Source organism: Leptodactylus fuscus, chromosome 7 (assembly GCF_031893055.1).
Source record: "Leptodactylus fuscus isolate aLepFus1 chromosome 7, aLepFus1.hap2, whole genome shotgun sequence".
Classification (NCBI taxonomy): Eukaryota; Metazoa; Chordata; class Amphibia; order Anura; family Leptodactylidae; genus Leptodactylus; species Leptodactylus fuscus.
The window spans coordinates 110,316,434-110,336,367 of record NC_134271.1 but is presented as its reverse complement, the minus strand read 5'-3'; the positions used below and the strand labels follow the sequence as shown (position 1 = coordinate 110,336,367).

General features: G+C 40.9%; 1 protein-coding gene across 1 annotated transcript in view; it reads left to right on the top strand.

Moving 5' to 3' along the window:
* The window catches only part of LTK (leukocyte receptor tyrosine kinase), a 113,306-nt gene that overhangs the window by 63,863 nt on the left and 29,509 nt on the right, over nt 1-19,934 (top strand). The window contains exons 5-12 of the mRNA XM_075280852.1: nt 2,181-2,320; nt 4,762-4,896; nt 5,109-5,255; nt 8,711-8,811; nt 10,968-11,125; nt 12,679-12,773; nt 12,999-13,097; nt 14,863-15,040. Coding sequence (XP_075136953.1) covers nt 2,181-2,320; nt 4,762-4,896; nt 5,109-5,255; nt 8,711-8,811; nt 10,968-11,125; nt 12,679-12,773; nt 12,999-13,097; nt 14,863-15,040 — 1,053 coding nt within the window. The remainder of the gene's footprint in view (nt 1-2,180; nt 2,321-4,761; nt 4,897-5,108; nt 5,256-8,710; nt 8,812-10,967; nt 11,126-12,678; nt 12,774-12,998; nt 13,098-14,862; nt 15,041-19,934) is intronic.

Sequence of the window (19,934 nt, the reverse complement as noted above, 5' to 3'; positions counted from 1 at the left end):
GATATAAACCAACAGCACAAGTGTCTTAGAACATTTAGAAATAGTAAAAGAAACCTCTTTTAATGGTCAGTACTATAGGTGTATATGTATTTTGTCATCATATTAAGTAAGGAACATTATGAGGATGTAACATAGCTCTTAGACATGAGTATTTTGAGATAAAAGCCCTGTAATGCTGTGCTGTATTGGATCTGACCGTTATCTATATTCCTATTTGTACAGCCTCCTTATGTTTTCGTGTCCTTCTGTTGATATGCAATGGTGTAATATATCATTAGGCTGTAATAGACAGCTAGGAAAGTCTAATGTCTTTGATGTATCCAGGGATCACTTCCAGAAGCCTTCTCAGTGTTCTTTTAAGGTTCTAGTGAGATTTTATTTAGAAGTATCTCCTTGCTTATAACTGAGGACTGCACTGTATGTTTCGCTTATTGGGATCTAAACCTCTATTTGTAGCACTGGAAGCTTTTGACACTGCTGTTTTATGGGCTCACATTAAAAGACATTCACGCCTGTGTACTGAGGTCACTAATTCTCGCCTGGAGCCCTGAGACCACTCACTTTGCCCCCAGCTTAGTTTATAAGAGCTAAGAATAAAATAAATCTCCACTGACATTCACTGTCAGACAGTTTAACCTCTCCATAAAAATGTAAAGAATTTCCACTGGTTTCAGGCGTGAAAGAAAAATAGAGGTGTGTACAATCCAAATATTCTTGTACAAACTAAGATTATCTATGTACCTTCATGCATGTGCCACTTATCAAGTAAAAGGTTTGTTATTATCAAGATTATTGAACCTACAATTACACTCTCAAGAGCTGTTTGCCAACCAAGTTTCCTTGGATCGTAGCTAGGCATTCTCTGAAAGACAGCCACAGCAAGAAATGTCACTTTTAAGTAGTAGGCATGAGTAGTTGTAGGGAACTGGTGTCAATCACAAGGCCCGCCACCTTATGTTTTGTGGCCCGGAGCCCAGGGCTCCGTCTGTAATAAAGCAACCTGAGGCAACAGCCTCAAACAGCGCTTCATGACGTGAACCGGGGATGGTATCTATGTGGAGGGGCAAGTAGGACATTATTACCTTTGGGAGTACTGTTATCTGTGAGGGGGGATAATTAGGACAGTACCTATTTGTGGGGGGCACCATTACCAATAAGGGGGAGATAATTAGGACACTATTACCTATGGGGGGAAAGTTACCTGTAGGGTGGATAATTAGGACTCTATTGCCTACCTATGTGCAGGGGGACACCATTACCTATAAGGGGGAGATAATTAGGACACTATTACCTATGGGGGGAAAGTTACCTGTATGGGAGATAATTAGGACTCTACTACTTACCTATGTGCAGGGGGGCTCCATTACCTATAAGGAGGAGATAATTAGGACACTATTACCTACGGGGGGAAAGTTACCTGTAGGGTGGATAATTAGGACTCTACAGTACTACCTACCTATGTGCAGGGGGGTACCATTACCTATAAGGGGGAGATAATTAGGACACTATTACCTATGGGGGGAAAGTTACCTGTATGGGAGATAATTAGGACTCTACTACCTACCTATGTGCAGGGGGGCACCATTACCTATAAGGGGGAGATAATTAGGACACTATTACCTATGGGGGGAAAGTTACCTGTATGGGAGATAATTAGGATTCTACTACCTACCTATGTGCAGGGGGGCACCATTACCTATAAGGGGGAGATAATTAGGACACTATTACCTACTGTTATTAACAATATGGAAACATCAGCCTTATGGTTATCTTCAATGGGCTATAAATATAACTACATCTAACCAGCAGAGCTACATTTATAAAGTTACATAATTACTATCAGCCCTTAGAAGACAACCATAAGGCGAAATTTCGTATGAAGTTCCCCAATGGTAAGACATTTGAGAGGATGGTGACCACTGTAATAATACATTTTTGTTTTTTCATCATGTGATCCTACTACAGTCCTATTGTGCAGGACACAGCAGCGTGGAAATCCATTTCTTTGGATGTTTCCTTAGCACAGTGGGAACAGCCTCCAGCCACCTGGTTGGACGTCTCACTGACAAGCCTCACATTGTGAAGGACAGATGGCTCCCACTGTTTCTCACCAAAATGATAAAAATAAAGCTTTGAGACTGAATATAATACTTCATTCTGTGTTCTGGTTGGTGCATTAGGTCTCACTGGAAGCTGTTGAGCACAGATATTGGTGAAATAGATGGACCCTTTCATATCACTCTGAGTCACACCTTTTGTACTCTGAAGACGGAGAGCTTCTTAATTCTGGACAGTATCAACCTCAGAAACTGCTTTGATGGTAAGATTCTAAACCTCTTTTTAGATGTTAATTTCATCGCTGACTACATGATGTAAGTGTGCATTTGAGCACAGACAGAACACTTACTGTTATCTCCCATCCTCTTATACAATATATCTCCAAGCATAGATGCATACGCAATAAAGGCATATAATAATAAACTAGGGGAGCTCAGATAATCTCAGTACTGTTAATGTGTACCATATGAGTATACTCATTATGTAAAAGTCAAGGATCTGTCCTCTAGCAGGGGTAAGAGTAGTAATAGGGTAAGTATTGGTTGACCAAGTATAACGCAAGGATTAGGGGTATGCCATAAAGGTGGCCACCTAGGAGGTTATTGAAAAGGATGAACATGAAGGCCTCAGACCCTCATATGGGATCATCAGTAGTAACCTATGGAATGAGCCGTTGCCCCTATATATTTTAGACTGCATTTAAAGTCCATTGTGAGAAAAGCACGTTCCAAATATTTGTTGTTGTGAAATGGATGAAGGGGCGCAGAAGTTGCAATTCTGGGGGGGCTGGAGCATATTGTGCATCAAAGCCAAGGAGCTTCACGTTTCATAGTATTATAACTGATGTGTAATAAGAAAGCACGAACTACGTTTAGCAAATGCAGTAATTCACAGTAAAATAATATTTTTAGGCAACGTACATATTTCATACAAGTACACCACTGTCTGTAAATTAAATTATTTGAGTTTTGTTATATCAGACGTTAATTCCATCCCACGAGACATGCTTAGTCTCAAGACCCAGTGGAAGAAAGGAACAAAGGAGCTCTGTCTTTAATTATAAGCATCTGTTTCTATTCTATACGTATAGACAGCAGCGCCTGCATGTACTGTAAATCCCAGCATGCGTTCATGTCTCAGAAATTAGAGTACACTCTATATTATTTACAGATGAAAGGCGTTGATTTACAGCAGCGCGCTAGTTCACTATACAGCCTGGTAGCTATGGATCTTTATTGTAATAGGCTATATATTTTCCCTATTGACAACTTATCTAAAGACAGGATGAACTTACTGATGGATTTACGTTACAACCTGAAGTCAGATCTGATTGATGAGCGGAGACTGGAAATGAAGTCTGATTGAGAGACAACAATAAGCATATATTGGGGTAGAAACCCATACAGCAATATACTATATAACACCAAGGAGTCGCGCATTTGTTCATATTACGGCTCTGTAACACATGTTATGTATTTGTTATAATGTGATGTTAACCCATTTCTATGCCTCCATCTCACAGCCTGTGCTTGTACAGAGGTGTATTCTACATATTTTGTGCCATATATATGAAATTATTCCAGGTTCCTTTGGACGTTGCGTGGCTCATGATTTCCCCCATAGTTACTGAAAAATTCCATTATGCTTTATTCATATGAACATCATAAATGGCCATGTGGTACTCAGCTTGTCTCAGCCCTCAGGATAAAATTCACATGCCTGCCCATGTCCAATGAATGGCTTAGTCCGCACCCCATTGTCAATTGTCTATGGAACCTCATGGTCCACTCTTATGGTATTTCATATGGTGCAAGTGTTATTGCTTGCTGCTGTGTTCTTTGTCCCTCTCCACCTCCTATCCTCCCCTCCACTATCCTTCTTCTCTACCATTCCCCCTCTTCCCACTTGTGTGTTCTGCTTTAGCTTTACGCTAGGTTCACACCTGCGTTCGGGTCTCCGTTCTGTGGTTTCCGTCTTCTGCATGCAGAAGACGGAAACCTATCAGACCGGGACCGGCCGTGAGCGGTGGTGAGCGTTTTATGCTCTCCGCCGTGAAACCGTTTTTTTTTAAATCGGACACAGAGTACTGCATGTCCGACTCTGTGTCTGGTTTAAAAAAAACGGTTTTGCGGCAGAGAGCATAAAACACTCACCGCCGCTCACGACCGGACATCTTTCAAACCCATTCAAATGAATGGGTTTGAAGAGTCCTGTAGGTTTCCGTCTCCTGCCTCTGTTTTGTGCAGGAAACGGAAGCCTGCAGAATGGAGACCGGGCGCAGATGTGAACGAGCCCTTAGTTTTTGGTCGGAGCTGCACCTCCCAGCGTGTCTATTCATATGCCCATTTGTGTTCATTTTCTCAGATCCCTCAATAGACTCTGTGGGGGATCTGTGAAAACAGATACGCCATGGTTGCAAAACGGTCATGAAAAAATCGACTGTTTATTTTTCACTGCTGGTTTTCCATGTTGGTGCGAGTGTAGCCTTCATATGTGATAAAACCTCTGCATAGGTATTGTGTTACTGCTTTAAGAATTTCTACCATACAAATGCAGTACATCCTAAGGGGCTCACATGGATGTACACTGACCTCATATCATACCTATAACCATGATCAGACTAATACAGGTGAGCAAAGATATAGCCCTAAACAGAACTTCACAAATGCAGTAATAGATATTATATGTTTTGTATCTCTTCAGGTTATGAAGAAGATTTATCTATATGTCCATGGGATTCATCATTCAGTTGTAATAATGGGGAATGTATTGGTCAAGTAAAGGTGTGTGACTTTCAGACCGACTGCCCAGGAGGAGAGGATGAGGGCTCAATATGTGGTAAGTCTTCCCATGAACTGAATTGGTTCAGTTTTATAGTCATAGAACTCAGTAGACAACTACAGTCACTGTCTGAGTTATGTTAGACAGATGGAGATTCTATTAAAACCATGTGTTTTTCACCTGGATTTTATCACGGAATACATGCTAAAAATTAGCTGTGTGAACAAGCCCTCAGATTGTACTGTTTTTTATTTTTTTGTGTGTTCCAGAAAAAATTCTTCCCATTGGTGCCCACTGTGATTTTGAAAAAGAAATGTGTGGCTGGAAAGCTAACATCACCGGGGGCGAGCACTGGAAATACGCAAGTTCTGGGAAGATAGATGGTGGAAATAATGTAAGCGCAGAGCATATTGGAGGTAAGCAAGCAAAAATGTAATTCTTATGAAAAATATCTTTCCTCTTCCTCTCCCATTACAGAAAGTAATGGTATAAGGCTAGGCAGTGCTATGACTCTAGGAACTGTAATCTGCAACAATTATGCTGCAGATTTTTTTCTGCAATGTGTTGATGGTAGAGTTGAGCGAACACTAAAATGTCCGAGGTTCGAAATCCGATTTGAAGAGCCGCACACTGTTCGCTGTTCGAACGGATTTCGAACCCCATTATAGTCTATGGGGGGAAATGCTTGTTTCAGGGGTACCCAAAATTCGATAACATTATACTTACCAAGTCCACGAGTGACAGTCGGGCTGGATTCCCCTTGAAGTCTTCTCCCGGCGCAGCGCCCCCGCGGCGTCTTGCGGCTGGAATTCACTCTGCCTAGGCATCAGGGCCTAGGCAGAGCCGACTGCACATGCGCTCTGCCCGGCCCGCGCATGCGCAGTCGGCTCAGCCTAGGCCGGATGCCTAGGCAGAGTGAATTCCAGCCGGAAGATGCCGCAGGGACGCTGCACGGAGAAGACTTCTAAAGGTAAGAGAAGAACCAGCGTTGATTGGCAGAATGTATAGCATTCTGCCAATCAACGCTGGTTCTGCATCGAACCTTAAACTTCGAACAGCTAGTAGTGTTCGATCGAGTACGAGTATTTTGAATACCGTAGTATTCGATTGAACACCTACTCGATCGAACACTACTCGCTCATCTCTAGTTGATGGGATTAGGCAAAATATGCTGCATTTTACAGTAGCTGCAAAGTGAAGAAATAATGCATAAAATCCAGTGGAACACAGTGGAAATGCTACGATTTCATAAAGCGTTGCATTTTTGTAAATCACAACATGTCAAATATACACACAGAAATGCTGGCGTTTTCCATATAGCTATAATAGAGACAGAATTTTTTTTATTTTTTATGTACCTTGTGAGCCCTATATAGAGATTACAATGTACATTTTTTTCCTATCAGTATGTCTTTGTAGTATAGGAGGAAAACCACACAAACACGGGGAGAACATACAAACGCCTTGCAGATGTTGTTCCTGGCAGGATTCAAACCCAGGACTCCAGTGCTGCAAGGCAGCAGTGCTAACCACTGAGCCACCATGTTGCCCCAAATAGAGATAGAATTTCAGCAGAAGAAAACTCTGTGGACTTCTGTGAAAAGTGTTTCCACCACAGTCTTTTCCAAAGTGCTTTATGGCTGCAGTTTGCAGTGTGGAGCCTTAGCCTTATAGTCTTCTTGTACATTCAGAACTCTACCTCTAAGCTATCTAACGAAAAAGTGGAGGCAGCCATGTTGTGTAAAAAAATAAATAAAATAAAAAATGCACAGGAATAGAGAATAGTCAGGATGCCAGGAACCATGGTGTCTTTCAGTAAAGCAGTCTACACTCACCGGCCACTTTATTAGGTACACCTGTCCAACTGCTCGTTAACACTTAATTTCTAATCAGCCAATCACATGGCGGCAACTCAGTGCATTTAGGCATGTAGACATGGTCAAGACAATCTCCTGCAGTTCAAACCGAGCATCAGTATGGGGAAGAAAGGTGATTTGAGTGCCTTTGAACGTGGCATGGTTGTTGGTGCCAGAAGGGCTGGTCTGAGTATTTCAGAAACTGCTGATCTACTGGGATTTTCACGCACAACCATCTCTAGGGTTTACAGAGAATGGTCCGAAAAAGAAAAAACATCCAGTGAGCGGCAGTTCTGTGGGCGGAAATGCGTTGTTGATGCCAGAGGTCAGAGGAGAATGGCCAGACTGGTTCGAGCTGATAGAAAGGCAACAGTGACTCAAATAGCCACCCGTTACAACCAAGGTAGCCAGAAGAGCATCTCTGAACGCACAGTACGTCCAACTTTGAGGCAGATGGGCTACAGCAGCAGAAGACCACACCGGGTGCCACTCCTTTCAGCTAAGAACAGGAAACTGAGGCTACAATTTGCACAAGCACATCGAAATTGGACAATTGAAGATTGGAAAAACGTTGCCTGGTCTGATGAGTCTCGATTTCTGCTGCGACATTGGATGGTAGGGTCAGAATTTGGCGTCAGCAACATGAAAGCATGGATCCATCCTGCCTTGTATCAACGGTTCAGGCTGGTGGTGGTGGTGTCATGGTGTGGGGAATATTTTCTTGGCACTCTTTGGGCCCCTTGGTACCAATTGAGCATCGTTGCAACGCCAAAGCCTACCCGAGTATTGTTGCTGACCATGTCCATCCCTTTATGACCACAATGTGCCCAACATCTGATGGCTACTTTCAGCAGGATAATGCGCCATGTCATAAAGCTGGAATCATCTCAGACTGGTTTCTTGAACATGACAATGAGTTCACTGTACTCCAATGGCCTCCACAGTCACCAGATCTCAATCCAATAGAGCATCTTTGGGATGTGGTGGAACGGGAGATTCGCATCATGGATGTGCAGCCGACAAATCTGCGGCAACTGTGTGATGCCATCATGTCAATATGGACCAAAATCTCTGAGGAATGCTTCCAGCACCTTGTTGAATCTATGCCACGAAGAATTGAGGCAGTTCTGAAGGCAAAAGGGTGTCCAAGCCGTTACTAGCATGGTGTACCTAATAAAGTGGCCGGTGAGTGTATATGAGCACATGTGATCCAGTACCAGAGAATGCCCAGCCAGTGGCCTGTAAGGCCTTCATCAGGATGCAGTTTTCTTAAATCCAAGGGTATTCACAGATGACACTTGCAGATAACAGGCGCAGACTATTGATTCTCTAAACCCTGTATAAATAGAGTGAATGTCTGCTTTGAGCAATCCCTTTTGTAAAAGGAGTCCCTTAAAAGAAACCTGTCAGTAGACTTTGCCCTATTAACTCTTAACACAAAGCTGTAGCCAGTGTAAATCCATTTCTATACTAATGACTATATGTCTAGAGTATAACCACCTGTGCCATATGGTAAGTAGGCCTGAAGTGTCCACTGGGCACATGCTGAGGTCCAAAGTGTCTGACTGATTCACTGGTTAGCTAGACCACCTTGGGTTCATTGATGAAGATGACACCTTCTAGTAACATACATCATTAAAGGGGTATTCCCATGAACATAATCACATACATGTATGAGAAGATATCCTAGTCACAATAAGAAAATCATGGCAGATTTTCTGACCTTAGAAATTTCCTGCATTCATGGTCGTATCCACTGAACTTATCAAGACAACAAGACTGTGACCACAAGATATTTAGTGAATATCTTTAAAACTTTGTAAAATGTTTAATTATTTATATTTGCAAAAATGTTAAATTTTTAATTATCTACAAATTTATAAATAGTTATGTACATGGGAATATCTCTTTAATATACATCATTCTATTAACAACATCAAGTCTACAATAAGGACATTTCCATATTTAGAACATGTTATCAGTGACCTTTTTTATCTTGTCTTTTTCCCCCCAAGGAAACTTTCTCTACCTACTGATAGAGAGTGAGCATAATGACAGTTCTGCAAGTGTATACAGTGACAGTCTACCTCCTGTGGTTGCCAACAAGGACTGCCAGGTATTTATGTCATTCAGATGTCTAAATGCAATTTAATAAATTACCTTTTATTGATATTTGGTGCTAGAAAGTCTTAAAGGTCTTGTGCTGTTCTGGACACTTATTCCTCATCTACCGGACAAGAGGTAAGTGTACGTCCACTGGGACCCCAACTGGCAAGTCCCCCAGTGATCAGGAGAACGGGAACTGAAAATCCTCCTAAAGCCTCCTTGTGGATGGAACAATACGATGCAATTATTACAATACAGATGAAATTCTTGTAGACTTTATTCTATATCATATAAACTCAGAGTAGGGGAGTATAACCTACCCAAAATGGGACGAATTAAAATATAGCCTTTATTGGTTCAGTTAAAATACCCAAAGGAACAAACAAACAAAAAATTCCCCATTAAAAAAGAAAGTTTAAACTCTGAGTTTATATGAAAAAAATTTTTTTGGGTACGCTACAAGAATATTAATAATCTAAAATAAAATAGACTTTATTCTATAGAAACAAAGCTAGAAGTACCAAAGATATTTACTGGTTTGAAAAAAAAAACTAATTTCCTATAAAATCTAAAACTTAACATTTATTGAATAACCAATTAAATATTCTATGACCAAACCCACGTGATTGATAGTGCAATTGTGAATTAAAAATGTCAACTGTCATTGGACAGTGTCCTACTAACAGATCAGCTGCTAAGAGATAGGAAGTCACTTTGTGTTATTGCTCTAAGGCTCAGAAAAACAAATTCAGGCAACCCCTGATGGTGAGGAAGCCAATATCTATTATGGTCCTAGAACCAAAAAACACAAATTCAGGTATCCTTTGATGGTGAGGAAGCCAGCAAGTAGAGGACCAAAATACTAACTATTGTGAATACTAACTTCTTGTGAATGGAGCACCAGTGCATTTGTGTGACGGGTGTTCCATCCACTGCTATGGGGCTGCTCACACAAGTGCACTACCATTACTTTCACAAGGAGCTTTAAGAGGACTTTCGGTCCCCCATTCTCCTGAATGCTCAGGGATCTGGCAGTCAGGCCCCCAGTAATAAGACATTTATCTTGTCCTAAGGCTATCCTCAGGACAAGGGATAGTGTCCTTAATGGCACGATCTCTTTACCGTACGTATATGTCTGTGAAATAAGGAGGACTAGTGGAGAGGTCTTGTAACATAACTGGTATACACAACTGGAATCCAGTGACCAGATGGAATAAGCCAGATGCAGATAGGTACTGAAGAGTAGTAGTCCAGGGTGCAGCTTGAAGTGTAGATCACAAGGAAAATACAGTAAGTTGTAGAAACAGTTTGAGAAAAACAGTCCTGAGGAGCAGGAAACTGGAACAAGGCACAATACTCAAGCAAAGGCTGTACTGCCTTATGGGTGTAACTAGACCCAAACAGAAAACAAGATGGCTTCACATTGGTACAGATCAGTCATGTATGTTAAAGGGGCTCTATCAGCAAAATCATGCTGATAGAGCCCCACATATGTGTGAATAGCCTTTAAAAAGGCTATTCAGGCACCGTAAAAGTTAAAAAGTTATATTAAACTACCCCCCCCCCCCCCATTTTAAAATAAAACCCTAAAACAGAATGTGATCAACTTACCGAACGTGCACGGTGGGCGGGCATTCAGGGTGCGCCGTCTTCTTCATCCACGCCTCCTCTTCCTCCGATGTCCTCAGGTCCAGTCCATGCCCCCAGGCCATTTTTTTAATTTTAAAACGGGGGGGGGAGGGTAGTTTAATATAACTTACGGTGCCTGAATAGCCTTTTTAAAGGCTATTCACGCATATGTGGGGCTCTATCAGCATGATTTTGCTGATAGAGCCCCTTTAAAGGCAATTCCTAGGATGAATACTGCAGCCTCCAGTGGTGAGGAGTGGAAGTGTAACACAATAGTTCAGAGTGAGAAACAGCGGCCACTGGTGGTAGAATAGCAAACTACACCAAGATTCTGAGAGGTCTAGATGACACTCCATCCTCCTCCTGCTCCCTGTTTAACTAACACTATAGTTAGTTTTTAAGATAAGTTGCAATAGTACTATCTGGCAGTCCTATTGCCATACTCTTGGTTGACAATCCTCTGGAGTGCAGTGGGCATTCACAGCTATTGTGATGAACCTGAGTAAGTAAAGCCTTTATTTTTTTCTGTCATTTTAGTTCAGTTTCAAATTCCTTGTGTATGGAAACTTCAATGGGTCTCTGGCAGCGTATGCTCGAGAAGAAAATTCTATACAAAGCTCTAAGTTATGGCAAATCAACGAAACGCACACTGGCTGGTCGGCAGCAACAATGATGATTCCCTGGAATATTAACAGGTTTGCATATTAATGCTTATTAAATTTTTTATTTTTATTTTAGAATTTGACCATATGGTTGATCTTGTATCATCTCATAGGCTTGTAGATTTGAACTTTTCTCCCTATTTTGAGTAGTTGGTAATTTTGATGGATTTTTCATACTCCTAAAAGCAGGACTGTGAAACAACAAGAGGTTTTGTACATGATGTATGGCATGAGATTGACAGGAAGTTGTGTTCATTAGATGCCTGTCTAGCTTCTCCACTTGAGACTTTACAAGGTCATTTTCACTGGGGCTTAATACCAGAAATACCTGGTTTACCCAGAATCCAACTTTCTACATCCTATTTATTATTTCTTTGACTTATTTTTGGTAGTCACTAACTTCCCTCTTATTAGAAGTCTCATAGGAAACCTATCACATTAAATATCCACTCTTATTTGCAGGCATCATATTACAGTGCAGGAGATGCAGATTGATAAAATAGCTTTTTAGAAAGATCTAATATAACTTATCATCTGAATCTCTGCTCATTCTTGACATAGAATGCCTATTGGCGGACAACTCAGTGATTGGCAAATATCTCTATATGCACATTCAGACAGGGAGGACCACACAATGGACTCCTAAGTTCATGATAAGCAGAGATATAGATGTAGAAAGCACAAGTTAAAAAGGGTTCACACAGGGGGGGGGGGTTGTTTGAACCGGATTTTGACGCAGAGGCCGCCTCAGAATCCAGTCCAAAAAACTGCTAGCCACAACTGGATGCTGGTGCAGTTGTGCAGTTGCGGCATTCTGCTCCGGATTAGGGCCAAATTAATATGCCTAGTTAAGAGGGAGGTGTCGTGCTGCGGACTCTGCAGTGGATTCCACCACGAAATCCACCTCAAGAAAGGGCATGTTGCTTCTTTTTCCCGTGAGCAGGAACAAACCGCTCACGGAAAAAGGAACCCATTGAATTCAATGGGAGGCAGTTTTTTGAGCTGTATTTAGACTCAGATTCCGCGTCAAAATCCTGACCAAAAAAACAGCTTTATACTGGAGTACCTCTAAAAATAACTGTATATCTGCTCAACAAACTGCCTGCAGATTAGGACAGTATTTTCAATTTGACAAGTTCCCTTTAGGCTAAAGCTCCACATAGCGGACCGCAACAAAAAAGCAATGCGGGAAAAACCACCCTGGCAACGCTTCGTGGTTTTTCCTGCAGTGCATTTCACAGAAAGTCTGCAGAGGTTCAGCTCTACATTGACCACAGGTGTAAGTGGTGCCTCCTGCATCAAGCAGGGTGTCAGAATTCCACGGGGGATTTTTTTTTTTTTTTTTTACCTATTCTGAGCCTTTGGTATACCTACTGGAAAACCCTTTAATTTTAGCACCAAATATTTTTACAATTTACAGTGTTTTTTCTTTTTAATTATCTCATATTTATATTAAACCTATAACATATTTTCTTGTTATTTAATGTTATGAGGTCGCAAAACTTTATTATTTTACCGCCCCCATCAATGTCATTATGTTAAAATATATATGTGTGCGTTTACATTTGTTGATTTCATTCCATCAGATTCCACATACAGCTATTGGCGACATGGGGTTGGAATTCATTTTCGCACATCATCGTAGATAATGTCACTTTTTCTGCTGACTGCTTTCATTCCGGTAAGTAGACTGGAGCTGTGAAATGTGATAATAATCTGGACAGTATTTTGCTTGTGCCATAATTGTTTGGAAATGAGATTTCCGGCGTTGGTTTATCATGGTGAGCTCCGCATGTTCAGTGGGCACATTCAGCTCTTTGATTCCTTTTCTTCTAAATCCTATAACTACATAGATATCCATCACGTAGGCATGTGTAAGCTGGTCTCTATGTATTTTTTGTGCTAGGAAGAATAGAAAGCAGTTCTGGAGAACAGGATGGATCACATGAGATAGACCCTTGGGAAGATGAAATCCTAAGACCTCTTTCAGAACCAATTTACACGGGTTGGTATTCAAGAGTATGTTTTTTTTCTTTCAATATAGATCTTATTGATTAATTTCTATTTTTTCTTTCAAGCTGAATATAGTTAGAAGCTGACAATTATGGAACTCCATATTCTGTAGAGCATTTCACATAGTGCTAATATCTAACAATAGTAGAACTGTGAGGATAGCAGATGCAGTTCAGAGCCAAACCGAGAACCAGTACTAGATGTACCGAATAAAATGGTTAACACAGTGCTGTGTGTCCAACACCACCCGGGCTGCACTAATTCCAACCCCACAATGGTGTTAACCAGAGCTCAGGTGGTGAGGACGGACTTGCCTGCAGTACTGGACAGAGCGGCAAAGGTCGGGAAACACCAAACACACAGCGCACCACAAATCAGGGTATACCAGACCCTGAGATCTCTTACCAGCAGATGTTTTGGGTTGCAGTAGGTCCAGAGATCCAGAAGGCTGTGGCAGGTAGTCAGCAGGTGGCAGCAGAGAGTAAATCGTAGTGGTACAGTTTGGGTAGTCAACAAGAGGGAAACGCAGTACAGTGGGAAATCCAAAGGGAACGTCAGCGCACTACAAAACGGTGTTCAGGAAGCAGAGTTGTAGAGGCAAGCCAGAATCAGAAACAGAAGCAAGGCACAGTATGAAATCAGGAGGCAAAGGCAGGGTTAGAGTTCAGGCAAGGGGTCAGAATATAAGCAATCAGATACAGGAGAAGCGCTTACTACCAGGATGAGAAGTACAACTGATTAGCCAGTGGCGGTCCGGAGCCAGAGTCCTCCTTAAATAGGCTCCGGCTTGCCACTAGGTCGAGACCAGAAGTCTCCTGTCTAGCTTAGGAACAGACTGGCTACCCCCACAAATCGTTGTGGAGGAAGTGGGGACTCAGGAGCGCAGTGAGGAGAAGGCCAGCAGCCTCCACACAGTACTGTGGAGGCTCCGGTCCTCCCCGTAATAGGAACCTCTTTAAGGCAACTACCCAGATATCATTAATAAGTGGTCATCTAGGGAATGGTCTCTAAGAGTATGCATGATATATTGCACATTGGTCACAGATAATCCAGTGGTTTTGTACAGCAGGTGATCTTTTACGGAGGTTTTAGTGTAGTTTGCTATAACCTTTATAACCTTTTAGACCCTACAAAAGCTTGTTAAAAGAATAAAATTGATCTCTAAGTTCTATGAAGAACATGGACTCATTCCGCCCACGTGAAACACATAGGTGTAAATCTTTCCACGTATTGATTCTTAATGGTGTATTAAAAAACTTCCAGCCTATTTTCTTTAGACAGGTCTTGGACACGTCTGTCAGACTGACTTGTCAGACAAGACTAATTGATCATTAATCACTCCAACTTCAGAGCATCTTAGAATCTAGTTGTAGACAGCAAATACAGGGAAAGCCATTAAAATAGAATATTGGCTCTCTTTCGCAATTGAAAAAAATGTCTCCTTGTAAGTCTGGAGTCTAGAATGAGTGATGAATACTTACTGAGAAGTAAGTCTCATGGAGGTGTCCTGGACGTGTGAAAATGGGTTTGAGAAGATAAGAAGACATTCATTATTAAGAATCTGTACGTGGCATTAACTTCACCCACATTTAGCTACTTGCACAGACACCTGGATTTTGTAATATGTGTTCTTAAAGTGAATGTATCCCTTATATATGTTAGCTGTAATACTATAAGGTTTCATTGTAATGCTATCAGTTTTACATTCATTTCCATAAATAAGTCTATCTATTTTCTTATTTCTTATCTTCACCCAGAAGATGAGGAAGAAATCGACTGGAAGTTTTCAACATGTGGAGCAAGAGGACCTAACGGTCCAACACAGATACAATGTAACTATGCATACCGCAACACCAACATTTCTGTGGTCGTTGGCAAAGATGGTCCTCTTAAAGGAGTCCAGATGTGGAGGGTTCCGTTTTCCAAAGTTTACACGTGAGTAAAGTCACCATCACTGATGCTTGACAGAACACTTCATGGTCTGCTTATCGACTAGCTGACAACATGGCTGATGTTAACTCTTTTTTAACATGTTCTCTTCAGATCTTAAAGTTATGATATACTGTATATATTGAGGAAGCTATAAGCTAGGAATTTGAGAACAGATGTGAAATAATAGGCCTATATGTAAGGTACCATTTGATCCTTGTTAAAGACAATCTTGTAGTGATAGGATGCAGGTGAGTTATGATCTGGGCTCCATATCAAGAATTAAGCACTCTTTGAAGACAAAAATCTTAAAAATTGTACAAATTCTTTCGTTTTAAGTACCTTGGAATGAATTCATGGTTGAAAGGAGTTGTCCGGAGTGAAAAAATAAGAATTTTTTTTAAAAAAGCTGCTATTAAAAAGAACTTTATTTAGGGCTTATTTACACATAAATATGGATCATGGACAGCAAATAATCCTATGGATTTTGTGTTCTTGTACTGTTTCCGACTGATGCATTTGTGAAAACAGAAGTACCTCTAAAAATAACTGTATATCTGCTCAACAAACTGCCTGCAGATCAGGACAGTATTTTCAATTTGACAAGTTCCCTTTAGGCTAAAGCTCCACATAGCGGACCGCAACAAAAAAGCAATGCGGGAAAAACCACCCTGGCAACGCTTCGTGGTTTTTCCTGCAGTGCATTTCACAGAAAGTCTGCAGAGGTTCAGCCCTACGTTGACCACAGGTGAAAGTGGTGCCTCCTGCATCAAGCAGGGTGTCAGAATTCCACGGGGGATTTTTTTTTTTTTTTTTACCTATTCTGAGCCTTTGGTATACCTACTGGAAAAGCCCTTTAATTTTAGCACCAAATATTTTTACAATTTACAGTGTTTTTTTCTTTTTAATTATCTCATATCATAACTCAGGTGAGTTATGATCTGGGCTCCATATCAAGAATTAAGCACTCTTTGAAGACAAAAATCTTAAAAATTGTACAAATTCTTTCGTTTTAAGTACCTTGGAATGAATTCATGGTTGAAAGGAGTTGTCCGGAGTGAGAAAATAAGAATTTTTTTTAAAAAAAGCTGCTATTAAAAAGAACTTTATTTAGGGCTTATTTACATATAAATATGGATCATGGACAGCAAATAATCCTATGGATTTTGTGTTCTTGTACTGTTCCCGACTGATGCATTTTGTGAAAACAGATCAACTTTTTTTTAAGATAATTTTTGACTTTCAATGCCTTTAAGTTTATGCAAAACAGACAGTGTACAGATAGCGTCATGTATCATGTGATTTTCATAAATCCATAGACTTCAGTGATCATCTTTGATCCACAAATGGATCAAAATAGTTCATGTGTCCATTCTTATTCCATGGACCAATGGTCCATGGGAAGAAAACAGATGTCTGCTTCACACACTAAAAATCAATGCTGTCAATAATGAATGAGGATAGCATATGTCAATCAAAAACAGAGATGTGAATAAGCCCTAAGTAAGGGCTTCCCCAAATACTGTGCTGTTGTAGGTATCTAGGTGCCTAGCGACAATCACAGCCCAGCCTCTGTACTGTTTGGACCGGTTGGTTAAGCTTTCTATGGGAAAATAGCAGAACTACATAGGTTCCTCAGGCAAGGAAAGCGTTACTCTTCAATTACAATAATTTGGGTCACAGTCATTATAGCAGAACATATAATAATAATACATTTTATTTATATAGCGCCAACATATTCCGCAGCTCTGTACAATTTGTAGGGTTAAAGTACAGACAAAAAGATACATTACAAAGAAATCGTAACTTCACACAATGGGACTGAGGGCCCTGCTCGCAAGAGCTTACAATCTATGAGGTGACACAAGAGGTAGCAGGGGCGGCATCGGAAGTAGCATTGTTTATACAGTGGTCAGCCGTCACCAGTCGTGTCCTTTAACGTGCAGATGGTGCTTGGGCATATAAAGTTAGCTTGGAATGGCATCATATCGTGTGGGGTAATGGGGGAGTCAGAATATAGAAGGATTCATTTTAGGGATTCTAATTACAATACGGATAGTTTTACATTAGGAATTGTGATAGGCCTGTCTGAAAAGATGTGTCTATAGTCTGATTGTCCGGGGTAGAGCATTCCAGAGAAGTGGTGCAACTCGGGAAAAGTCTTGTATACGAGCGTGGGAGGTTCTGATAATAGAGGATGTAAGTGTTAAGTCATTGAGTGAGCAGAGAACATGGGTTTGGTGATAGACAGAGATGAAGGAAGAAATGTAGGGAGGTGCAGCATTATGGAGAGCCTTGTGGATGAGAGTAATAACTTTATATTTTATTCTATAATGAATAGGCAGCCAATGTAGTGACTGGCACAGACCCGAGGCATCGCTGTAGCGTCTAGCCTGATAGATGAGCCTGGCCGCTGTATTCAGAATAGATTGTAGAGGGGAGAGTTTAGTAAGGGGGAAGACCGATTAGTAAGGTGTTACAGTAGTCAAGGCGAGAATGAATCAGAGAGACAATAAGTGTCTTTAGTGTATCTCTGGTGAGGAAAGGGCGTATTCTGGAGATGTTTTTGAGGTGGAGGTGACATGAGCGTGCGAGTGATTGGATATGAGGGGTGTAGGAAAGGTCTGAGTCAAACATAACCCCGAGGCAGTGGGCCTGCTGTCTAGGAGTTATAGCAAGGCCGGAGACTGCAATGGAGATATCAGGGACAGATCTATTAGATGGTGGAAACATATAGGGCTATAGGCCATTTTCAGAGATTATATCTACACGCCAGATTTCTTAACTAATTTTTTTGTGACTGTCCTATCCATCTGAATGGGCTTTACAAAAATCCACACTTTTGCTACAGACACAACTCAGCTCAGTGGTATGACTCTTCCATTTCTACAACATATCTCCTAGGTGTGAATAAACTCTTAAAGGAATATTCTGGGTAGAACTATGTGCTATGCTGTGACTAGTGCAGAACCTGAGTGGATGGCTACTTAATAATGCTCTGTGGTAATTTTCGAATTTATGTGTCATGTCCTTACCTTAAAGAGAACCTTTTATCACCTCCAACAAGTTCAGCTCTTTACATCAATTAATAGTTGGTGCTCCACTGATACTGGCACAGTTGGAATTTTTTCTCCCACCATTTCCAAGCAATCAATGCTGTCAGTTTTGGTGCCTGATGTGCTGTTTAGGCTCTGTACTGTCAAGAGGGCGGTGTCAGGTAGAAGAAGACAAGTGGCGTGATTTTGAGCTCTGAAACTGGCTGCCTCTGCTTAGAGATCTGAATCACACCCCCTACCTGACACCACCCTTCTGACATTACAGAGCTTACAGTAGATAGCACATCAGGCACCAAAACTAAGGCTGCTTTCACACCGAGTAATGCTCCGCTCATTCTGACACATAAACACGTGTCAGAATGAGGCACTTCAAAACAGATCCCATTGACTTCAATGAGTGCCATGGTACGCGTGCTACACATTGAAATCAATGGGTTATAAAACTTCCCATTGATTTCAATGTATAGCGCGTGTAAGACGGTATCCATTGAAGTCAATGGGATCTGTTTTGAAGTGCCTCATTCTGACACATGTTTACATGTCAGAATGAGCGGAGCACTACTCCGTGTGAAAGCAGCCTTCCTGCTTGTTTCTGTAGAACAGTGGAAACTAGAAAGAAAATTCCAACTGTACTGGAATCACTGGAGCAACGCCAATTAACAGGTGCTAAGAACTTAAATTGGTAAATTGGTTGGAGGTAGTCTCTGCAATTTACTAGGTCCCCTTTAAAGGTTGTCATGAATAATACATAGCGGTCAGCTTAATGCTTGATTTCCTATATCTTTGCTGATTTGTACACCGGCATTACTTGGTTTAGTCAAGAATTGATGTGTTTCCAATGGAAAGAGTCTAGAAAGCTGCTGTCAGACATCACTGGCGGTGCTTTATCTCAGTTGGAGGAAATGGCCATGATAAGATTCATCTTTTCGCCCAACATCATCAATTGGAGGAGACCCCCATTATGGTCACCTTTCCCCTAAGTATATGGGGGGGGGGCTGATAAGATTTTGCATTATGCATAACATGCACTGTTAGTTTTTGCTGAAGTACTCTTTAATCATTTTGGGTAGGAACCATATATAAGCAATAGAGACAGATGCCGCACGTCTTATAACTGAGATATCACTGTCCTTGCATGCCATGAGAAGTAATACCCAAGTTTTAAGCATGTGCTGCAAAGTCTATCCTAACCATAGACACCCAGCTAAAAGTTCATACAGTTCATCACCCTCTCAGTGGCTCCAAGTACTTTACATGAACAGGTTTAGAATAGACTTCAGATGATGTAATAGAGACAACGGTGACATGATTTTGATAAAGTGGCACTAGGGCGTCTGTGATGCTATCTGTCAATGATTAATGTCTTAACTTGTCATGCATGCTTAAAGAAAAATGAGAATGTTTAAGAATTGAGATATTCCAGTCTTGCTATTCATTTATCATTCTTCACATAATTCTCAGTGTAAACTAAATCCATCAGTTTCTGATGTAAATCTATAACAAAGCAACATTGTCCTGATACTATATATTCGGCCAACTTCAGGTGCATTGCGTATTCGTGCTTATTGCTAGACATGGGCAATAAATTTAACTCGTTCCTAATTAGAATTTACATTTAGTACATTTTTACATAAATTGCTGCAAATGTATAAAAATATATATACAAATATAGTGGGAATGCAAGTCCGTTGTTAGTCATAGACCGTAAGTTACAATGTCTGGATCTTGACATGATCACTGAACTTTCAACAAACTTTGCAGAGTTCAATAGAAATCATAAACTGATATTCATACAAATCTCTGCAGAATCTGTCTTGGTCTCATTAGACGGTTTATCAATTCAC